Source organism: Vanessa atalanta, chromosome 22 (assembly GCF_905147765.1).
Source record: "Vanessa atalanta chromosome 22, ilVanAtal1.2, whole genome shotgun sequence".
Lineage (NCBI taxonomy): Eukaryota > Metazoa > Arthropoda > Insecta > Lepidoptera > Nymphalidae > Vanessa > Vanessa atalanta.
In genome coordinates this window covers 3569725-3593533 of record NC_061892.1, presented here as the reverse complement: position 1 = coordinate 3593533, position 23809 = coordinate 3569725, and the positions used below count along the sequence as shown (strand labels likewise).

Sequence of the window (23809 nt, the reverse complement as noted above, 5' to 3'; positions counted from 1 at the left end):
CAAAATATTTGAACGAATTTTTACGAGCTGACACAGATTTAAGTCAAATTAGGTCAACACTTTTGTTACATGTTTCATAATTTAATTAATTTTATTTAAGCCCCTGTAGTATTTCACTGCCAAATTTCAAAACCTAGTAACAGATATTATTTTGACATATTCAATGTTTGAAAAATTTGTAATAAATGTTTTAGTTTTGTTTACTTAAATAGAATTGCTAACTAATATGATATGTTTTAATAGGTTTTGAAATCGACCAATCGTTGTAATATAAACATTAATTTAATTTATTTTACATAACAAATATGTTGATGTGTGCACATAAGCTAAAACAATTTAATTTCTTGTTATGTGATATTATTAATTATGTCACATAACAAGAAGCAAATTGTCATCGAATAAGAGTTATTTGAAAATAAAAAGAACGCACTACTATAAAAACAAGAAGACTAAACATTTATTTCAAAATTCATTGTATAATATTTTTATACTGTAATGAAGGTTTGTTAAACATTAGACAGGACACAAATGTAAAAGAGTACTAAAATATTAAAATAAAATAATATCTTGGACATTATATTATGTAGATCATTAGAATCTTTAATTGGATTACTTTACTTTAATAACTTAATTTCCAAAAAGGTGTAAAAGACCATGGTATGTAGTTTTACAACATATAGGTTGCCATAACAACGACGTGTCTTAAATAGTTGCCAGAAAAATATGTCGCCAGTTCTTGATAAAAAAGAAGAAGAATATGTTACAATAGCACATATACATACTTATTACTCGTCATGAGTCTCAAAAAATCATGTACTTCTTTATTTAAACATGTTAATATACTTCTTAAATATTTGTTTAAACTTAGATTATTTACAATTTTTCTACGTTTATATTTTATTAGTTTCTTAATTACGATAACCACTCTCTTTTGATTAAGTCTGATGCTTTTTCTGCTATCATGATTGTTGGTGCGTTCGTGTTACCCCTAATTATAACTGGCATAATAGAAGAGTCAATTACTCTTAATTTTTTAATACCGTAAACACGTAATTTCGGATCAACAACTGCGTCTGTATCCCATTCAGGGCCCATTTTGCATGTGCCAACTGGATGATATATCGTGCCAGTATATTCTATAAGCAAACATGCGAAATAGTCATATGTCCCCCAAATATATTCTGTACAGCCTTGTACTGGTATTTTAACAAAACTTGCACCACTGTGCTTGAATGCATCTGTTTCTTCTAAACTAACAGCATACCGTAAACCTTCTACTAATACATCTAAATCCTCTTTTACCGTGAAAAATCTTGGATATATTAATGGTGGTCCAAAAATTGGATCAGTATGATTCAATAGAATAATTCCTCTACTTTTTGGTACAAGTAAGAGAGGTCTCGCTGCAAGACCATTATAGAAAGACAGAGGCAGTATGTTCGTTGCTATGTATGTCGTGGGATCTGAATAAAATTCTTCAACGTTTCTTGCGTCAAAGTGAAATTGAATGTCTGGTACGTTTTCATATTCATATTTCGTTCTGATGAAGGCTATACCGTTTAAAGTACTAGTTGTTGCCAATGGTCCATGCTTTTTAGGATGTTGTTGTTGGTATTTATAAACCTCATTTAATAATTCATGCTCACTTACTAAAGTTGAAGTTTTGTTTGATAGAGATATAGTCAAGGCTTCAGTGGTTACATGGTCTTGTAAATTTTGACCTACATTTAAATCAGATAGTACAGGTATATTTAAACTTTCTAGGTGATGCTTAGGACCGATACCCGACAGCATAAGTATTTTTGGGGAATTTATTGCTCCACTACTGAGAATAACTTCCCTTTTAGCATACACATAATGCTCGATACCATCTTTGATATAATTCACTCCATGAGCAGTCTTTGTATGAGGATCTATTATAATTTTAGTAACGAAGGCATTTACTTCGATATGTAAATTAGGTCTGACATTTCGTATTGGTTTGATAAATGCAATGTTTGTTGATACTCGTCGTCCATCTTTAGAAGTAGATAGTCCTATATCAGTTCCGATATTATCTTCTTTAGTTAAATCTCTTATTGGTAAACCTTTTTCTTTAAAGGCTTCAACTAACATCATTGTATTTACATCGACATACGAAAATCTTTCAACGTTTAAGGGACCACCAACTGAATGATAATATTTATCATGAGATTCTATATCTCTATTATTTTCAGACTTTTTGAAGTATGGTAAGACCTGCAAAAAGAAATAAAATTATAAAGGTCATTTTGTCCAAAGTAGCTGAATTTTAATGCATTTTAATGTAATGCAAAGATATAAGTGAATCGTCGTCGATACATATAGCAATGAAATAAACATGAATAACACTTATATCTTCATAGGAAAGTAGATTATTGTATATTGTTATAAGTTGTTATGTTTAACCATAAGAAAAAATGCGAATTGATTAGTAAATTAAATATTACTTCTCGATAACTCCAGCCATGATTGCCGAGTTCTGCCCAGTTGTCATAGTCGCGTTTGTTTCCTCTCATATACACTAAGTAGTTGACTGCACTGGATCCTCCCATAGTCTTGCCCCTGTAAAATATATTTTAAAATTTTAATACTAATATTTAAATAATTGTCTTAGTTATATTTTTATCGTACTAATATACAAAACTCGCTGTTTTTTTTGTCTGTCTGTCCAAATCTATATACTTTTTTTATGGCTTCAATGTAAAATTTTACTACGATCAATTTGATTGCTAAGTTGTGATGTCGTAAGATACACGAGTATATTATCTATACAGATTTAATTGCAAGGGCTAAAACATTGTTTCGTTAAAATCGAAAAAGCTAGCTACAAGAGAAACTCAGATTACATGATAACTATCGCATTTCACAAGTCAGCGTTTATGAGCACACATTGCTACTGATATCTTAAAAAAAGATATCTATTTCCGTTAATTTTCCAACTATTATATTTAAGTATTCACTTGTCATCTAGTCCCGTTATCCCTTTCATGAATTCTGTATAGTTTACGGCTTAAGAAAAGCCATTACTCGACCGCTGAGTTGTAGCAATCCTGAACTCGTGATTTATCTTCACCGACCCTAGACCCTAATGGGCCCTTTTCGTTACTATGAAAAGGTGCAAATATATTTGGCTTAAACACAGTCCTTTAAAGGCGTTTTGTAAAATTTGCGTATTCGTTTCTAAATGTTCTTATTTGGATATTCTTTTATATTTAACATTGAATATATTTACTTTTAAGTTATAAAGTCGTGATTGATTAAACATTAAAATGTCGATACTTAAGATTATGATACAAATAATCTATTCTTTTGTTACTTGCTTAAATAAAGATAGATTTATAGCCTTTTGAAAAACTTCAATTATTATTCTTCTTTCTTGGTTTTTCATTTATTTTTTTCTTTTTTACATCGTATTCGTAGGTAACGAGATTATATTGAGACTAAAAAAAAAAAAGAAACTAAACTGTGTCTCATAATTAACAATTACAATTACAAAGGAATATATTACCTTGTCCAGGCACATGTTTGACCTCTGATGGATCTGCAAGTTAGTTTTTCTGGCTGTGTCCTGTAATTCCAGTCGATATTAGATCTTCCAAGAACGGGGGGAAATGCAGGCACCATTGTTACATCTGGCTCTTCAGGTCCTGCTTCTATTAGAAGCACCTGTAACAATTAAATGCATTATGTAGATATTATTTTTAATGTAGCCAATATTTTCTTTCAATGTAGCATATATATGTATGTATGTAGCACATAGATGTATGTAGCATACTAGATAAATAATAATAATTATATTTTTCATCGAGGGAAGTTACTATTTAATAAAACGTAATAAATAGATAATAATTAGAATTATATTTATATGCGTTGAATAAACATCCTAAACATTAAAAATATTTCTGTAGAATTTTGGCTGTTACTATATTTTGAAAATGTGCAGCCGTCTATTTGGCGGTTTGGGTAAGTTAAGGTTCAGCATGTTTCATTTTCTGTATTAGAGGTACGTAAACATAATACAGATATCAAAAAGTGTCTCTGTAACTGAAAATATAAAAATTATGAAGAATTAATTTTGTGCTAAGAATACACAATTATTAGTTCACACTTGTGGGTATCTTTATTAAATTGGAAACACTTTATCGGCCCTTCTCAGGTATTTTTCGAGCCGGTAATTTATATTAAGTACCGATAAGCATAAAGTTGAATAATGCGTTGTAAATTTTGTATCTGAGCCGAAATCCTCGGTTGTTTAGTAGATGTAAATCTTAACGAATGATGGCGACTTTAAGTTAAGGCAAGCGCCTCCAAATTTTCATGAGTTCAATTTGTCTTTATAATAATTGGAATTATTGAAATATTTATATTCGTATTCATATATATTTTTAGTAAGTTCCAAGCTTTCTTCTCAAAAGGGAGAGGAGGTCAGCAATGGGCCGTTTAGAGGTTACTTTACTTATTTAAATATTCTTTATTTTCTAGTCGTAAAAACAATTTTCTACAGCATTGGTAGTCTGACCGTTAAATGGGCCAAATGATGATAAATAGTCACCACAGTCCCTAGACATTAGCTCCGTACCATTTCTTACATCACAAATGCGACACTAACCTTGGGAACTGATATGTTTAATCCCTTGCGCATCTACTTACACGAACTCATTTACCCTTCAAACTCCATCAACAATACAAAGTGTTAAGTTGCTTAGTGGTAGAATATCTGATACATCACTAAGTAAATTATTTTCTCTTAAAGTTAGAACATTAGGGTTATATTGTAGGAGTACATCGTACAATATAAGCTTAATAATTTATACGTAACTCGTGAAAACCGAATATTTTCAAAAAATACGTTTAAACACGGAACAAAAAGTACCAGTAACAATTAACATGAAAAATGAGTGCTCCAATCTGTAAACGAAAAGTTTGATTGAGTCTGAACTATTAAAATTGAATGAAATGCTGGAGCGGGCGTGAGATACAAAATTAAATATGCTACTCTCGAAAACTTCGCCTATAGTATATTATTTTCGTTGTAAACCTAACGTTTTTGAAGCCCGATATTTAAAACTAATTTTATTATAGTGATGTGCCATATTTGAAAAACATTGATAGATTTTACGTCAGGCGCACACAATTGCGACCTGCAGTTAAAAAGATTCAAGTACATTTTTGATTAAAATGTAAACCAGATTATAAATGCCAAAACATTATATATATACATAGCACTTTTGAATGGTAATTTAAAAACTATATTAATTGAAGCTACCACCGGTTCGAAATGTAGATTCTACGCAGAAGAACCGAAAAGAAACGCAGTAGTTACTCTTTTCAAACATTTAAAATACAAAATTATGATAGTTAAACAAATTACTACATATAATATATTCGGCCTTAAATTCAACAAGTATTAGCTCCACGATTTCTGTCATCTATATAATCTTGTGTTGAATAGGCTTTATTAATAAAGTATTGAATTTCCTTTTTAAAAAAATAATAAGAAATATGAAGTGACAATACTAACAGTATTATGAAAAATTATTTTATATAAAATAACAAACATCTATTCATTGAAACTATTGATTAAATAAAGTAAGGGTTATTGATATGGGATCCTTTAACACTAGGCCACAACATTATCATTATAATTATGATTTAAAGTATAAATATTATATTCATATATTTTATCCTTTTTTTTTACATTACATTACATTAGCAGCCTGTAAATTTCACACTGCTGTTTCGTGGGTGGAATACACATGTGGCAGAATTTCGCTGAAATTAGACACATTCGGGTTCCCGCACAATGTTTTCCTTCATCGTCGAGTACGAGATGACTTACAAACACAAATTAAGCACATGAAAATTCAGTGGTGCCTGCCTGGGTTTGAACCCGAAATCATCGGTTAAGATGCACGCGTTCTAACCACTAGGCCATCTCGTCTCTAAAATTAACAATGAATACATACTAGGACTACCTTCAGTCTATTAATTTTTGTTAGTGAAAATGTATGTACTCTTCTTATAACCAAAAGCTGTTATCAAAACATACCATCGAAAAATATCGTAACTTGTAAAATTCACCGCGTAACAGTATATAACTTCGTTTAAATTTTATTCTATGTATGCCATTTCCAACAGTGCTATCATGATTTCATGTGTTTTATGATTATAGCGTCTGTTATGGTAACGTTACGTGTTTTACACGTGTTACGTGTATTTTTACGTGTATTTTATATATATTTTAACGGCCTACGAAAGTTATGAGAACATTGACAAAGGTATAGTATTACATAGCAGAGAGTAAAAAATTTATTTAATAAATTTGACGTCTTCATTTCCTTTAAAATGACAGTATTTTTTTATGAAACCGTTTGTCCTGACTTACTACGAATCCACAGCCGAATTGAGTCTTAAAAGTTTAAATTTGGAGCAAAGGCTTATTTTGTAACGTCCTAAAAAGTGTTAGGAATATATCAAAATTGTCTAATCTCATCGTCTTTGTATATATACCATGAGAATGGACATAATATGTAAATACCACAATATGGAGCAATAGTGCTTTTGGAAGAATGTATATAAAGGATTGTAACTTATACTATATAATACAAAGCAAGGTAGGCTTATTACTTTGATATTACTTGCTATGGTGGTAATGCATGAATATTATTTTAGAATTATTATTTCAACAGGAACGAACAACAAACGAATGCATAGGCTAACACATTTAACTTTTTAAACGTGTGTTATATAAAGTTTTGCATTTACCAAAAAACGTAATCTAAACGAATTGCAAACTAACTGTACTTGAAAAATAAACATCAAAATATGTTTGATAAAAAATTTCCGTTATTGAAAAACTATCTTGAGAGTACAATATGTTCGATTTGAAAATATGGAAATACCTGAATGTGTGTAGTTTCTGTATTTTTTATTTTTTTTTATTAAAAGTTAATAAAATTAGTTTTACTAGTGCTCTGTATAGGCTTGGCTATCATCGAATAACGTTGGCTACATACGGCAATGAGATATCGTTGCGAGTAATCTGTGCACTGCGTTTGCACAGTTTCTTCGAACGCGTTTATGATATTTTATTTGCACAGTTGATTGGCGGTAATTGCATGTTCTATTCGATAAGGCATTATCGATTTGGTTTGCATAGTTACAGTAGCGTCTGGCTGACTGGGTCAGTTTTCGACGGTATTAAAGACGGTACGTGCACGCCTCGTACGCAGCTCGTGATATGTGCGAAAAACTTCAGGAATTCATCATCTTCCATTTTTGTCGATGACGTATTACGTGCGATTTCCTGCAGAGAACTAACGGTCAAAGCAGATTTCTTTTACCTATAGAGAAGAAAAGGGCTGTCCGGTTAAACTCCGCAAACTCGAATCGCTACGGTATCGTTCCCATATGAAGCGGTTATAGCCGGTTAAGTTATCACTGAACGTTGATATGATTTCATTTGTACTGATTAGCTCCAGTTGGAAAGGTTTAAGAAATAGTCTAGGAAATGCTGCTGGAATTCTTGCCAGCGTCCACGCGGTCGCGATTTCTATAGTGACTATTTTTAATTCTTATTTGTATATAAGGCCTTAATGTTGATAATTCTTGAAATAAAACTAGTTTTTTTAACGGATTTAATCGCGTATATTAATTATTTTATTTTAACATCCCGACGTTTCGAGCACTTTGCAGTGTTCGTGGTCACGGGCAGACTAAGGTGACATTTGTCTGTTCGAATTAAAAAGAAATATTATTTACAACTACCGCCAACGATTTCTTAATTGGTATCTTGAGTAGCGTTCCGGTTGCACGCAGAAGGCACTAACTGTATCTTTAGGTCTTGCAGTCTGTTGGATTTGGGATTTTAAATTTTTAATAAGTGGATCCCAAGTGTTAGAAAGTCTCCAACCATCTTCTCTATTGAAGTTCGGATGTTTTTGAATTTCAATAGCCTCGCGTATCATTCTAGGAATGAATCTGTGTTCTCTAGCGAGGATCTGTGGTTTATCAAATCGAATAAAATGGTTGGGTTTATCCAGAGCATGTTCACAGACTGCAGACTTTGAAGAACGCCTATTTTTGACATCTCCTATATGTTCCTTGACCCTAGTACCGATGCTTCTCTCGCGAAAATCTAAGACAACATTATTTGATAATTCTTATGAAAATCAATATATATATTCCATTAATTACTTTTGCTGCTTCAAAGTGGCTTATCTCATATATTAACTAGCAACCTGCCCCGGCTTCGAACGGGTACAACGCTGATACTAAATATACTACAGAATGTCTTCAACGTTCACAACTTTTTTTGTCATTAGACAAAACAAACCGTTATGTCCCTAAACAAGGTGTCATTATTTTTGCGCCAAATGTAGATGTACGACTAGCAGCTTACAATAAAATGAATTAAAAAAAAACTGTCATAACTTTCAAAATTCCTAAATAATATTTTAAATAAACGCGAAGTTTCGCGGGCGACCCACTAGTTCAGTATTATTATTATAACCTATTTCGTACTTCAATTACATTATAGTATGTATAATGAAATTGACACAAAGTATTAACATTTATCTAAATAAATTAAATATATCTTTAAATGTTGTATGTAAATATACTTATTATATCTTTTGTTTAATCACAAGTACTACCTAACATGCATAGGTATTTTAAAATATTTACTGATGGATCAAGGAATATCACAGGATGAGGAGCAGCATTCTATGATGCAAGAAGGAGTTATTCTTGGGGCTTCAGAATAAAGAACAATGTCATTAGCATTATGTCTGTAGAACTTATCGCCATTTTGGAAGCATTGTCTTATACAACTGATTTAAATGATAACAATATCGTGATTTTATCTGATAGCAAAAGCGGATTCCAACATATCATGAAATGCGCCCATGGATCAAGAGGTGTTCTTGTAGCATATTATATATTGGACAAAATTTATCATTTATTAAAGAAAGGTATCACACTAAGATTACAGTGAATACCCACTCATATTGGGTTAAAGGGTAACAAGGAGGTGGATGACATTGCTAAGCACGCTGTAATAACTGGAACAGATATAGAAGTTAACCCATATTACTCGCAATATTTAAAAGTGGTTAGAAGTAGATGCTTTGAAACCTGGAAAAAATATATGGAAGTAAGATCAACGGAAAAAGGAATATGGTATAAAACTATACAGAATGTCCCGCCTCATAAACCGTGGTTTGAAAATTGTGAATTGACAAAGTTGTATATAACGATAGGCTTAAGATGCCGCTCCGGACACATTCCATCAAAGAAATTTGTTTATTTGATGAGGAAAGTAGAATTCACAATTGGTGTGAATATTGCAACAAAGTGGAAGATTTATCATATCTTAATAGAATGTGCCAAGAACAGAATAGAGAGAGCTACAGCAATTACTAAATTAAATATGAATCTATTAGATATTGGTGTTTTCCAAAGTATCCTAACAGAACCAACGACATTATCGGCTAAAACTATTTATGATATGGTTCTGGCACACATGCAGCCTCTCTAAAAATATAATATAAGATATAGCTAATTAATTATCATGTAACCTCTAGAAATAAGTTGTTATTGTATTAGATAAGGTAAATTGTAAGAGAACAATGGGACTGACATATTTCGTATAAATATAAGTCCCTTAATTAAATAAAGATATAAAAAAATAGGTATTTTAGCGATTGTCTACGTATAAGTATATTATTAATTGAAAACTGGAATGGTTGAAACACGAATTGCAACCTTGAATCTGTTTTTTTTTTAAATTGATAAACTTCATTTAATATTATGACAGATTATATCAATAGAGCTTCTTGCTCGTTCTGCAGGAACTGAGAACTTAACAACATGAAAAATGTTTTGTTTTGAATGGTATTTCCGAGAGGGTTTTTGAGGGTTTGTACGTGAGCGTGTGAAGATTCCTTTGGTCTCGCATATAGTTAGAACAAATACCGATTCTAAACTAATTTCATGAACGGTTTAATTTATTTTAAGCGAATGGGTACATATGTTCTCAGTAACGCTTTGTGGGCACCAAATGGTAAATTGAAATCGTCCATATTACTTTTATTATTATTTACATAAGAACTGTTCGCACAGTTGCAGTGAAGCGTTAAGCTTGTACGACGATTGCGGTTTCAGACCCGGGGTCGGCGATGTCAGAAAATATCTTGTGACTATCTGTATTTCCACTAACAAATCATCATGCCCTTAAAAGCAGAGTAATGCTTAGATATACACCTCCTGTTCCTTGCTTACGTTGAGAAAATATGCATAACCCATCCAAATTAGAAATAGTTACCGTATAAATAATCGTCGCGCGGAATAATGGCAGGAATTCTAGCAACATTTTGCCCGTGAACCAATTCTCTAGTTGAAATTATTAAAGATTAACCTCGTTAACTTTTTAATCGTGACAATGTGAGGAAGGAAAATTGTATTCAGGTTAAATGATCTATATAAAGTATAAAAAAATAACAATACCAAGGTCACCATTAAAGTATCTTATCATAAATATTCTACAAAAAAAAAATGGCCGTCACGGGGCGCAAGGTGACGTAAAACAACGGAACTGGTGGTAATTAAAATAATTTGTAATTACCATGTAAATTAAATCAAGAATAGTTATGGAGTACTTTAATAAAAATAGTACCACTATTATTATTAGAAAAATAAACGTATTCTTCTTTATATAATAATTGTGTAGATAAACGTATATGTAGTATACGCGCTGCGTTCACATAAGGGAGTCAAGGACAATGACGGAGAAGAGGCATGACGTCACAAGAGTCAGCGGTTGCCGTCACGGTATACGAGTCGGTATAAAAAAACAAACACCTAACATTCAAACCACGAATAGACGTAAATAGAATGTACCTTTCTCAAGCTGAAGAATACTTTCTAAGAGATTTTGTTTTCTTAGGCCTTTACTTTACAACTAATTAAATTCTTAACTAATTATGTATAATATAACTATTCCTAGACAAACAAGCTGTGATTTCTTATCTAGCTGATCAATAAAACATACGATGACGCAGAAGAAATATTACATTCTTATTTCACCTGTTGATTCTTCTTCAAGCACACGTACACCTATACAGCTGTATAATATGCGTGTGCGTGTTAAAGACATTCACGAATTCACACATAAACTAACATTATTACTTAAGATTAAAGGCAAACGCGTAATGCGTTTACCAGTAAGAAAAAAATGTATACTAACCTAAAAGAGAGATTATTCTTATTATCTAACTAGTATCACCAAACCTTATCAGTCTTTGTTAATTTGAATGAATGCATGAGTAATTTCTAATCTAGTCTAAGAGGCGTATTGTTGAACTTCAATATTAAGTTAAGAAAACCATCGGATACAACAAAACAGGCGATTGTGTAGTCGTTTAATTTAAAAACGGCAAAAAAGTTTTTTCAAGGTCTCCACGGAATATTACAGTGAATTAAGTAAGTGACGTAACTAAAACTCGGTTACCTTAATTGTAAACGAATAAACGAGTTTCTGTTCCACGACAATAGATGGCGTTACTAAAGCGAAATTCGTACGTGACTAATTGTCAATCGTCTTTCGTAACGATTTGAACCCAATATATTTATTTGTAATTTTTATACAAATACAATAGTTCGCTTTGATGTTATGTTCTGCAATAGTTGCGGTATTGCTCGCTTTTAAATTTTTTATTTCCAATAGAGTGTGAAATTAAAAAAAATAGCTGTGTTAAAATAAATATTTTTTTTTTAGGGGTTATATAACATAGGAATTAAGGGTAACTAATCTAAACTATACTGTTTTTATACGCTATCAATATGGATGCCATCCGTTCTCCGTCCTTACCAATTAAATTAAATTAAATTAAATATTTCTTTATTCCAGACAATTTCAAACCCATAAGATACACAAGACCAACATACATTAAAATTTTTAAAATAATAATAAAAAGAAATTACAATAAAAATAATATTAACAAAATAAAATAGAACATTTAAAAACATTTAAAATCAAATCCAATCTAGGGCTATTTTTTATATCCTACCTAGCAAGCCCTAGTAGACTTTTTACCCTGGTAAGAAATCATGGCTAGGAAGACATACATATCTGACAGCTTTCATTATAATCGGCTAATGGGTCTTGAAGTCTATCATTTTACATTGGTATGCTTTTTTAACACGCTTATATTAGCTTCACTTGCAACTATGTGTGTAAGAAAATAATGGAATCTTAATTTGACCCACTTCCCGGTCTTCGATTAGGATGAAATTTTGCACACGCTCCAAGTTTTGATGACAATACATGACTAGCTAAGAAACGTCATTATAAATCGAATATGGCGGCCTCCCCAAGATGGCGGACTGGCTGTTTGAAATCCATGTTATGGATAATAAATGAAAGGGTTTGCTGTCAGGAATATATAGGAGTCTGGTTCATGAGATTAACGGGTATACCACAAATTATACAATAACGTAATCAGTTCCGATTCATAATATAAAGAGACAACTATAAAATTCCGATGTATAATTCCCTTTACTTATAGGGTAACCTGGATAGTTCTCACTTATGTTCCTACTAATTATGGTAAGTAGCAATGTTGCCATCATAAATGTATTTATTTATTTTAATTTTCTCTCTGTCTCATTTTTTTACTATTCTTAAGATTGCACATAAAAAAAACGTCCACAATTCTCAATCTCAAAGTACACTCTCATTGGTTAAAAATTATCTCTGTATAAAATCGTAATTTTACACGTAAGAAGTTGGGATGAACTATTAGTATTAAATATTATCGAATGAGTCACTAGGCAACACCTGCATATATGAAAAAATATAAAGCTGTTTTATGCGTTATTATCACGCGAACGGAGTTGCGTTATACAGTTATCTATGTAATTAATAAATGAATTCTATCAAGATAAAAGACGGAAGTAAATTTTCGTGTAGTACGTTGTACCTAATTTAATCAGGACTACTAAAGGCAAATAAATAACTTGGCTATTCTATTGACACGATATCACTGAGGTCTATTTTTTTTTGACAACGGTTTTGTGAGAACTATTGACCATTCCTTAGATCTTGGGAACTAAGATGCTATGTCCCTTGTGCATGTACTTACACTGACTCACTTACCTTTAAAATCGGAACACAACAATACTGAGTACCTACTGCTGTTTGGCGGTAGAATATCTGATGTGTGGGTGGTTAAAGCCCTACCAACAAGTATCGTATGTATGATAGTAACTATTATATACGATATTAATTAAAGATTGTTTATAGTGTAAAGCAGAGCTATTATCGCTTGGGATATATAAATCTAATTCTTGGATTCTTTATTGGGAAAGACTGAGTTATGTTATTTTTGGAATGAAGTTTTTTACACGACTTACAGTCGAGTGAATTGGTAGAAATCCTCATGTAAGCAAAAAGCGATATGACCATTTCAGGTGACCTTTCCGTTTTTTCTCTGTCTCTTTCTAATATATACTGTTTTGAATAACGTTATTTATTTATCCGTTTACTCATACGGGATTTTTAATAACAATTTATTTTCTTGTCATTTGTTCGTTCTCTAACTTTGTTATTTTATTATACAGATGTATATAGATTTAGAGCCCAATGCACCCATACCTACGTCATTTTAACAAACTAAGCTAAGATTTTGAAATAAATAAAAAAAATATAATTTTGAAATAGGTACATATGTTAGCAGCTGTATAGCCTCTATTCATTAATCCTGATACCAGCTGCACCTGCAGCTGCACTACCTACACTTCTACACACTACTTCACACCTGAACTATCCACCTACAAAATCTTACCTCCTTCCCCTTTAACTATCTCCATACCAAATTAAATCTGAATCGGTTCAGCGGCTTAATCGTGATGGAACAGGCAGACGTATTTTCGCGTTTATAATATTAGTATTGATTGTTATTAAATGTTATAATACCGTGGTGTTTTGGATTAACGCCGCGTATGCGACAAAAATATCGTACGGGAAAATGTGTGAAAGGGAGGGAATCATTTTAATTTTTTTACATTTCCCGGCCTGTACTTTTCCCACTGCTGGGCTAAGATTTGCAGCATATTTCACCCCGCTGCTCCAATGCGGGTTGTTGGAATACAAATTTGGTAGAATTTCGTTGAGATTAGACACATGCAGGTTTCCTCACGATGTTTTTCTTCACCGCCGAGCACGAGATAAATTATAAACACAAATTAAGCACATGTATATTCTGTGGTGCTTGCCTGAATTTAAAACCGGAATCATCGGTTTAAACGCACGCGCTCTAACCATTGGGCCATCTCGGCTCTAGTATTTTAAAATACTATTACAATACTATGATTAAACTGCTGTGTTACTTTTAGTAACACAGCATTGGCGTCTATTGCTTAATTTAATTAAGAATTTTGAAAATGTAATCGTAAATATTTTTTTCATTACATTAATGTCTGAAACATTCCGTTTTAAATTGTTACAACTGAAATGAAGTAAAATAATAACCAAAAAAAAAATTACCAAAAAATGTTGTTCCAAATGAGAAAATAGACATATTTTTTTTAAAATTTCCGATTAGTTACTTTGACCTTGAAAATTAAATTGCGGTACTTGCCTAATATATTATTATTTGTTATCAGTGCGTCGGAATACATACGCATACCACAAAATACATCAATCGGAGAAATTGGATTTTTAAATAACACCTGGCAGTCCACTTGTCACTAAAACCTCCCCGCCCCCGGACTCCTCCATAATGAGTACGGCAGCACGAGGAACAGGGCACTAGTTAACCACTAGAATGACGTTGGACGGAAAGGGAGTTGAGAATATAGTAGCCAAAAATACTGCAAATTGTGCGTGGTTTTTCTTACATCAGCCTTGCACCGTAACTAAATAAATATATTGAATATTTTTCAACATTCATTCGTGCATATAATTCGCAATCAACAAGTTTGGACAAGCATTCTAATAACGAGATACAGTGTCCGCTCTGTTCACGAGATTTTTTATAACGCGAAACAAAAAATCAATCTATCAGTACTGACTTCGTACGGAAAACGAATATTATGGATTTTATACCATTCTATTTTTTTTCGAATAAAATATATACATTTGCCAATCCAATAAATATTAGTCTTCACTAAATAAATATACTAAATAATAACGTATTAAATATACTTTGTAGAAGTTTTCGCAAGAATCCGGAAGAAATGCATTACAATTTTTCAAGTAAGGTAAGTAGGTAATTTTATAAGGGTCAGGGGTATTAGAGGTTGGTCGTCAGGTGTTAGACATAAATAGTTCAAGCTTGCTTCAGTCAGGTCGGACAGACGGACAGGTAGGTGGACGAGCAAAAGGGCCACCTGATAAATGGTTATCGTCTACAGATAATGGCGCAGGGAATATTAACTATTCCTTACATTGCCAATATTACAACAGCGACCTTGAGAACCAAGATGTTGATGTACGATGTACGATGGTACCTACCCAGGCTTGCACAAAATCTAATCACTAAATCATTAGTAGATGTATACGGTGTTATTGAATATAAAAGTTGTATAAGAATATGTTTAATATCTATAAAAGTATTTAGGACACATATAAGAGTAATTGATAAATATGTTTATCAATTTGTAACAATTTAGATACCGAGTAGTAACGAAATAGTAAAAACGATTGTACACGTTCTATTTTGCACTAATTTTGCAAGTTTTTGCATGACGCTTTGACGAAACGTCATGCACGTTTCTAAAGTCACAAAATTATATAAAATTAACGATTATTATTTGTCTGTATTGAAGATTCGTTTATTGGGTGTTTGGGTGCTGGAATGGAAACCCAACTCATCATTCTTTCGTGCCAATACTATGGAATGTGTTTGTATTTTATGATCAGCCGGTCTAATTACAATCTTATTAATTGCTAAGGAATTATTAATACTTCTTTGTATATTTGTTCGTCTTTTACAGCAAATAAAGGAAGGTGTTGCAAATACGCCAACAATCTTGAGATCCTGTCTCTGATAATACTGATCCAAATGGCCCTTAAACCGGAAAATATTAACACTAATAATTGTTGTTTGCGTTAGAATACGTGATGACTGAGTTCCCTAGCCGCGTTTGCTCCAATCTCTACCACGCACGGCAAAAAAAGTGTGTGAGAAAAACAAAAAGTGCGTGTCTGTTTGTAATATTAAAATACCCGCTTTTTACTGAATGCATATGTATGTATTCCCAGTACATATACTAACTACTACTACCACTTTTTAAATTTTGTCTGTCTGTCAGTTCGTTCAGGCTAATATCTGGAACGGCTCGACCGATTTTGACGGGACTTTCACTAGCTGATGTAACAAGGAGTAGCTTAGGCTACAACAATAACTTTTTTTGTTAAATTCGAACGCGCTCAAAGTCGCGGGCAGAGCTTTATATAAACTTATATCTGGTCAGTTAGCTTAAACATTCGATAGAGAACTATCTCTTAGTTTCAAAGTTCGTCAAGTTGGCTTGAGTTGGGCTAAACATAGATACCAATGTTTTACTTGTTATTTATGTACTTTGCGTAACTATATGATCTATTAACCAATAATATATACGTATTTATTATAAAGTATATTGAATATAACGATAATTTTAGTATAAGATTATCACTTTAAACAATTGACACGATATTATATACATGACAAGTAAGTAACCGCATGTAGTTTTCCACTGCTGGGCTCCCTTTGAGGAGAAGGTTTGGAGCTTATTTCAAGACGCTGCTCCTATGCGGGTTGGTGCATACACATGTGGCAGAATTTCGTTGAAATTAGACCCATAGAAGTTTTGTCACGATGTTTTCCTTCACCGCCGAGCACGAGCTGAATTATAAACACAAATTAAGTACATGAAATTCAGTGGTGCTTACCTGGGTTTGAACCTGCAATCATCTGACCACTGTACCTGTATATTATATTTTGTGTACAACTGTACTGTAGATTATTTTTCAGCAAAAACAATAAGAATCAATTACGACCATAATTCCGTACCTATGTTTACTATGAAAAGCATTTCGGGACAAGCACGACCTTCAATAATGAAGTACACGAAGAAGAAGAAGAGATATAATATAGCGTTAAATTTATCAAGGAGCAAATTTCATAACATTATGACCTTGTCTTTATATACTTAGAGCGGCAAAGTTACAATCAACCACTAGTTTGTATATCTTAAAACGTTCTCTATTAAGATAGTATTACCAGACGAGAAACAGCGCCAAGAACTAACAACAGAAAACGATTGTGAAAGTTTTTCGCTTTGGGATTCGCTGTCATTGTTTTAGTTTTGCCAATGATGTATAGCGCTGGAAGCGGCATTGTTACTTCAATTATAAAATGTATAGACGATATTTGTATATTCACAGACCCACATTAATAAAATACAGAGCTTACCATTCATGTTTGTGTTTATTAATTTGGATATTATTTTGTTTTTGTTTTGATTAAGATATTTTTTTATTTTAAAGTTGTAGCTTTTTTCGCATACATAACTTACATTAGTTCTGTAAGGAAGAAGAAGCTTGATACAGGTTGTCTATACTTTCAGTATTAAATCAGGTTTAAATCTTGAACATCAGCCAGAAATCAATAAATTCATTATTATTATATAAAACGTGTACGTTTAACCAGATTCTAAATGTACTGACTTTATCGATCTTTTTATTTATATATATCACTATAATAAATATAAAATAAAGTAAGGCTGGTATAAAAATAAATATGGTGTCACTTCTAGTATTAACACATCGAGTTTATTATCATTGAAAAGTTTTTGCAAAGGCAATACTAATTTAAGGAGTTTGAACAAACCGTCGCTGCATAGGCTTTATTTCATAATCGTTTTTTAAATTGTATGTTTAATGTTTATTTATAGATGATATTATTTTAGAATGATCTAGAAACAGTCTTTTAAAAACACACTGCGGGGATAAGGCTTCCACTTCTTTTCGAGGAGAAATTTGGATTCCATCACGCTGCTCCAATACGGCTTAAATACGGCCAGCAGTGCCATTCTGTAAGAATTCACTTCGTATCTCACTTGTGAAAAGTTGACAATTGATTTAGTGATTTTGATAAGTGTATCCTATAAATTTGATAATTATTATAGTCAATGTCACATTCTGACATTCCATAATCGTGTTCTTTTCGCACGTGACATTGGCGAAATAATCTGAGCCTTTTTGGCACAAATAAAAGACAGAAACAAAAAAAAATCGTGTCCTGCAGTGAGATTCGAGTTTCTTGTTATAGAATACTGAACTGACAGTTTAATATGAAATATTATGTTTATATAGTTATAATATATACATCGCAGTATGATACCTGTAATGGTGTTTAATTATAATGTCCATGTAATTGGGTTCATTTTCGTCAATCGGTATGCTAGTCAAAGTGTCACTTGAACTTCGAAGATACACATATTTAAATTAAACGCACACAAATATCACTGGTAAGTGAAATATTTTATGTTTTTTGCCGCTCAATCGACCAATAATAAAATTAGATACAAACAGAAAAGCGCCTACTTTATAAATCATTTCTAGTAGACTTCAAAAGTAAATTGTATTAAAAACTTAAGCTCAACTACACAGTACAAGATAATTTATTATCTATTGACTATTAAATTATTTATCATTCAATACATAGACAACTTTCCAATATAAAATTGCGAATCTTGACATTATTTCCTAGTGCCTTATCTAAATTTAAAAAAAAAAAACGTTTTTTTTTTTTAATTATATACGTCTTAATTTTATTTTTATTGTTTTATTTAGATTCTTTAATATCGTACTAGTTATTTGTTACCGACCGAAAAATACAATATTTAATAAATCACAAACTATATCCTAAAAATATTTTAGTATTTCAATTGATTCTTTCCGTTCAGATTTAAATATTTATTTTGATTAATAATATGGTTTTTAATTATAATTAAAGTCCTAACGTCGAAAAGTAAAGTGTATTAGTGAAAAATAAAGTGTTGTGCAGTTTGAATGATTAAAATAATAAGGCCGTAACATATTCAATTGTTAAGTAATTAAAAAGTTAGACAATAAGTTTTTAAGCATATGATGTGTGTATAATTATCATCATTAACAGTCATTATTAACAGCCTGTAAATTTCCCACTGCTGGGCTAAGGCCTCCTCTCACTTTGAGGAGAAGGTTTGGAGCGAATACACATGTGGCAGGGTTGGTGGAATACACATGTGGCAGAATATCGTTGAAATTAGACAGGTTTCCTCACGATGTGTTCCTTCACCGCCGAGCACGAGATGAATCATAAACACACATTAAGCACATGAGATTCAGTGTTGCTTGCCTGGGTTTGAACCCAAAATCATCGGTTAAGATGCACGCGTTCTAACCCTTGGGCCATATCGGCTCTCACGTTGTAATTGTTCTATTAAATATGTGCGATGACACACTTTAAAATATAGATTTAATACAATGATACCAGTGTTGTTTAGAGGACAGTGTTGGTCGTTACAAGGGTTACCTTAACAATACATTTTAGTATATTAGGGTTATTGTTTAAGAGCTCTTATAGTTAAAATGCTACCAGATAATTGTATAGTCATAGTTAGTTTATTATGAACCCAGCAAGATTATAAGCTGTTGGATAATAATGAATGGCGCTTTTAAAAACACTAACTTAATATAAAAGATTATTAATATTATTTTTTTTTTGTGATCTATATCGAACGTTCCGTCCATAGTTATTTTTTTTAATTTACGGCAAAGGTCTAATCTGTCACCTAATGCTGCAAATGGTCGATACTGTATATTAACTATTCCTGTCATCACTGCGATTTGCGACTAAACTTGGGAACTAAGATGTTGTATCCCTTTAACCAAGTAATTTTGATATTTTACAATCTGTTGTTAAAATACAAACATTTACAGTCATTAAATTTTGCATTTTTTTTTCAGGTAATATTCCTATAAAGATGAATTTGAGAAACGAAACTTTATTTAAATACAAAATTGGAGCTAAATCATTACATCCGCTTCTGAGATTCATTAAATAAGTTTATATAAGTAAATTTACAACAATATTATACTTTCTTTGCTTTTATTATAATCGTTGCTTATTAGGTATTAATAGTGACAATAAATGTAATAATAAACTTAGAACACCCAATTTCCGTCTGCGTAAAGTCAATATATCAATAGAAGCATTGTATATGCGATTCTATAATAAAATTTGGCATTTCTTGTATAATTGTTTATCAGATTTAATAAACATTAGCAGAACCTCGATTTTCCGAACCCTCAGTCATCCGAACGCATACTTATACGAACGTTGGCGCGTTGCAGATGTTTGTCAACTAAGAATCAACGATTTTATAAAAAAAAAAATTGTATTAAACTTTTTTAGGTGTTTTATAAAAAAAAATTGATCTTGTTTGCTCTTGTCCCACATTTCGATTATGAGAACTAGTCTCGGTCACAATTACTTCGGATAATCGAGGTTCTACTGTATGACAAAATGTTGTGGAAACGAATTATATCAATTTTAAAGCAGTACTAGCTTATGTACGTAAAGTATTTTAATTTCATATGAATCACCTATTGGTGCGCTTTGAGGGTAAAACCGTCGTAGTCGTATTCCGTAATAGCAAACGGCTTGAGATTCTCTTATGCAGTCTTAACCCCTTTTTAATTATAATATATTCTTTCAATAGTCCCGTGATGTCCTCATTTTCGTCTTGTAAATATTTATTCGATTGACGCTATCTATAATTGTACATTGAGGGTACAGATGAGTGTTGGACATAGGACACATACATTAGGACAACACAACGAAATAATATTATAGAAAAACCCTTTTTTTTTATTAATATATTATTTTGCGATTATATAAAATACAGTTTGCTTGTCTAGCTTCTGCGTTTTTAGTAGTTTTTTCCGCCTAGTTAATATTGGATTAAAGTATAAATAAATTAAGGAATTAACATGACTAACAGTTTTTATCGGCAATTCAAGGTAATTCCATTTTTTTGCGGTGGAAGGGATTGATTCAATACTTTCGACTTATAAAGTTTAATGTGTCCCCTTTTATATCTTATTATCATATCATTTTAAGGTGAGTTTTTTATCATAATCTATTACATACAACATTAGTTGTAATGATGCCCTTCTGACGGAATTCGTTTACAGTGGAATTTTCAATAGAGATTAGAGAATCTCTACTGCGTAGGAAATTATATTTGCTCAAGTATCAAAACTATCTTAATATTAAAAATGCAAAAGTTTTGGATGGCTGTATGTTTATAATGCACACTATAATGGCTAAACGGATCGGAAGGAAATTTGGCACAGAGATAGATTACAGCCTGCATACCTGGAAAAATTGTACCCAACACCTGCATTCCTCCCCCTACTACTTCCCGCTAAGAAAGACTGCACTTTTTTTTCTTACACTATAAATCCGATGGGTTGACAACCCGACACTTTCACAAGGACTTAGAGCATTATTAAATAATATTCACACTGCAATTTACCAAACTTTAGGATGATTGTAAGAATTTCTCGGTAGAAAGTTCCTTTGACTTTTTGCTGACCTTATCCCGGGTTTGTACCTATGCTGCTGTTAGCTTTTCATACTAGACTACCGGGAACTCATTATATTCAATAATAATAGCCATATTAACCTCATTACAGTAGCTTACCATTGTTATAGCGATCGTATATTACTTAAGATCTTAGTATTTATCGAATAAAAAAACGGTTTTCGCTCTCACGCTAAAGGAACAGACACACTCACGCTTACGCTAAAATTATCTATCATAGCTATGTATTTAATATGTAATTTACACTTGATTAGAAGCGGGGATGTAATTAATTATTACGTCACGATATTAGCAGTGAAGCGTAAGGTCACAACATTGCTAAAATTATGTTCTATATTTGCTTGGGGTTCTTTAACGGTCTTGCCATTGCCTGTCAATTCTCTTTGTATTATTATTATTATTTTTTATTTTTATATTAAAACGAGTTAAGCGAAATGGTGGTAGCGCTTTGTGCAAGCCCATCTGGGTAGAGGTCATATATTCTACCGCCTAAACATCAATACTTTGTATTATTCGGTTTGAAGCATGAGTACATGATACATAATAACTTAGTTCTCTAGTTTGGTGGCGCATTATAGATGATTATTTATATCTCCGATGGGCCTATTTGCTCGTTTGCCAAACTATTTCATAAAAAAAAACAATTAAGAAGAGGGTCGGCTTGTAAATGACATATTGAAAAATTTAATTATTTCCTTATTTTATTTAAATATTAATGTCTAAATACATGGTATACGGAATAACTGGTGTAGTTATCTCAAGGAACTTTTTAAAGGTCGAAATGATAGATTGCATCGTTTACTTTTTATTTTGAAACTAGAAGTAGCTTCAATAAATATCTTCGACTTCACACGGGTATAATAAGACTTTAAATAAAATATTTATGTGGTAGTACTAAATACGTAACTGAATTTACGCATCGCACGTCACTAAGGCTCACAATCGGATGTTTTTTTTTCGACGTCTTCAACAAGTATGGTTATATTTTAGCGAAGTTTCACAATGAATTATGCACCTAAACCTTTCTCGTGAATCATTTTGTCCATTGGTGAAAGCCGTATGAAAATGTCCGGTAGGTTTTGAGTTTATCGCTTTCAGACAGACAGAAGCGGGGGACATTGTTTTATTTCTAGAGATCGGAAAGAACAATTAAACGCTTCTGCTTCGCTTTAACACGCTAGTGGAATCAACCTCTATGATTATGTCATATAGTTTAAGCAGCAATGATGCAACGACTTTTTAATTTTTAAATTATTATATACATAAAGTAGTATTTACGTTAATTTTATATTATAAAGTAAAGCTATACTGTTTAAATTGAATAATTATTATCTTTTTATAATTTTTTGTTTACTCGTAATATAAAATATATTATTTACCTTCCATTTCTTTACTTCTGACAGACGATTTGCTAGAACACATCCAGCGGAACCAGCTCCGATGATAATGAAATCATATTCTTCGGAGTGTCTCTTCTTTCTTGATCTTCTTTCTCTCTTAGTTCTTTTTGACTCCATTTTTGACTTCGTTTCAACCTGTGCTGGCATTGCTCCAGCAGTCATTAAATCATCAAATGAATTTTTTAGAAAATCGAAGTCGAAAACTGGTAACTTAGATTCGAATTTGGAATAGTCATTTTTAAAACCGTTATAACTAGGTTGGCTGTACGGGTTATAAGATTTTGATTGGTAACTCTTTCCTTGATACGATGGTATTGGATGAAATGTTTCAAAATTGAAATCAGACTTATAGGCTTGTAAAGGATAATCATAGGTTGACCTTATGGAACTTTCTGGAAATGATGGGTAACTTTGTGGATACAAATATCTTTGGTATGGATTTTCCTTAAGTTCCGGTACACTATATGATACACCGCCAAATAATTGAGTTACGAGAGTCAAAAACATGAAGCCTGTTCCCGAACATTGTGTCAGAGGTGCTTGCTGTTCAGGACAAATACTGCTGATATCAGCAGGCCGCCAAACTGTCTCCATTGTACCACGAAACTATCACTTCACTTATTTAAAAAGAAATATTTCATGATACTAAATATATTAGACTTAGGTCTTTGTGTTTCTCGCGTGAACGCTAAGAATAGAATGATTGCAGTGTAGTTAGTGAAAGAGGTGGGTGCTTACTATGTACTTGA

The 23809-nt window shown here is 32.0% G+C and overlaps 1 protein-coding gene across 1 annotated transcript; it reads right to left on the bottom strand.

The window, feature by feature from the left end:
• Positions 1-912: 912 nt before the first annotated feature.
• LOC125072582 (glucose dehydrogenase [FAD, quinone]-like) lies at positions 913-23654 on the bottom strand. The gene is made up of 4 exons (XM_047683212.1): positions 23040-23654; positions 3530-3687; positions 2469-2583; positions 913-2238 (listed from the first exon to the last, which is right to left on the bottom strand). The coding sequence occupies exons 1-4, from the start codon at positions 23652-23654 to the stop codon at positions 913-915; spliced, it is 2214 nt and encodes a 737-aa protein (XP_047539168.1).
• Positions 23655-23809: the final 155 nt, after the last annotated feature.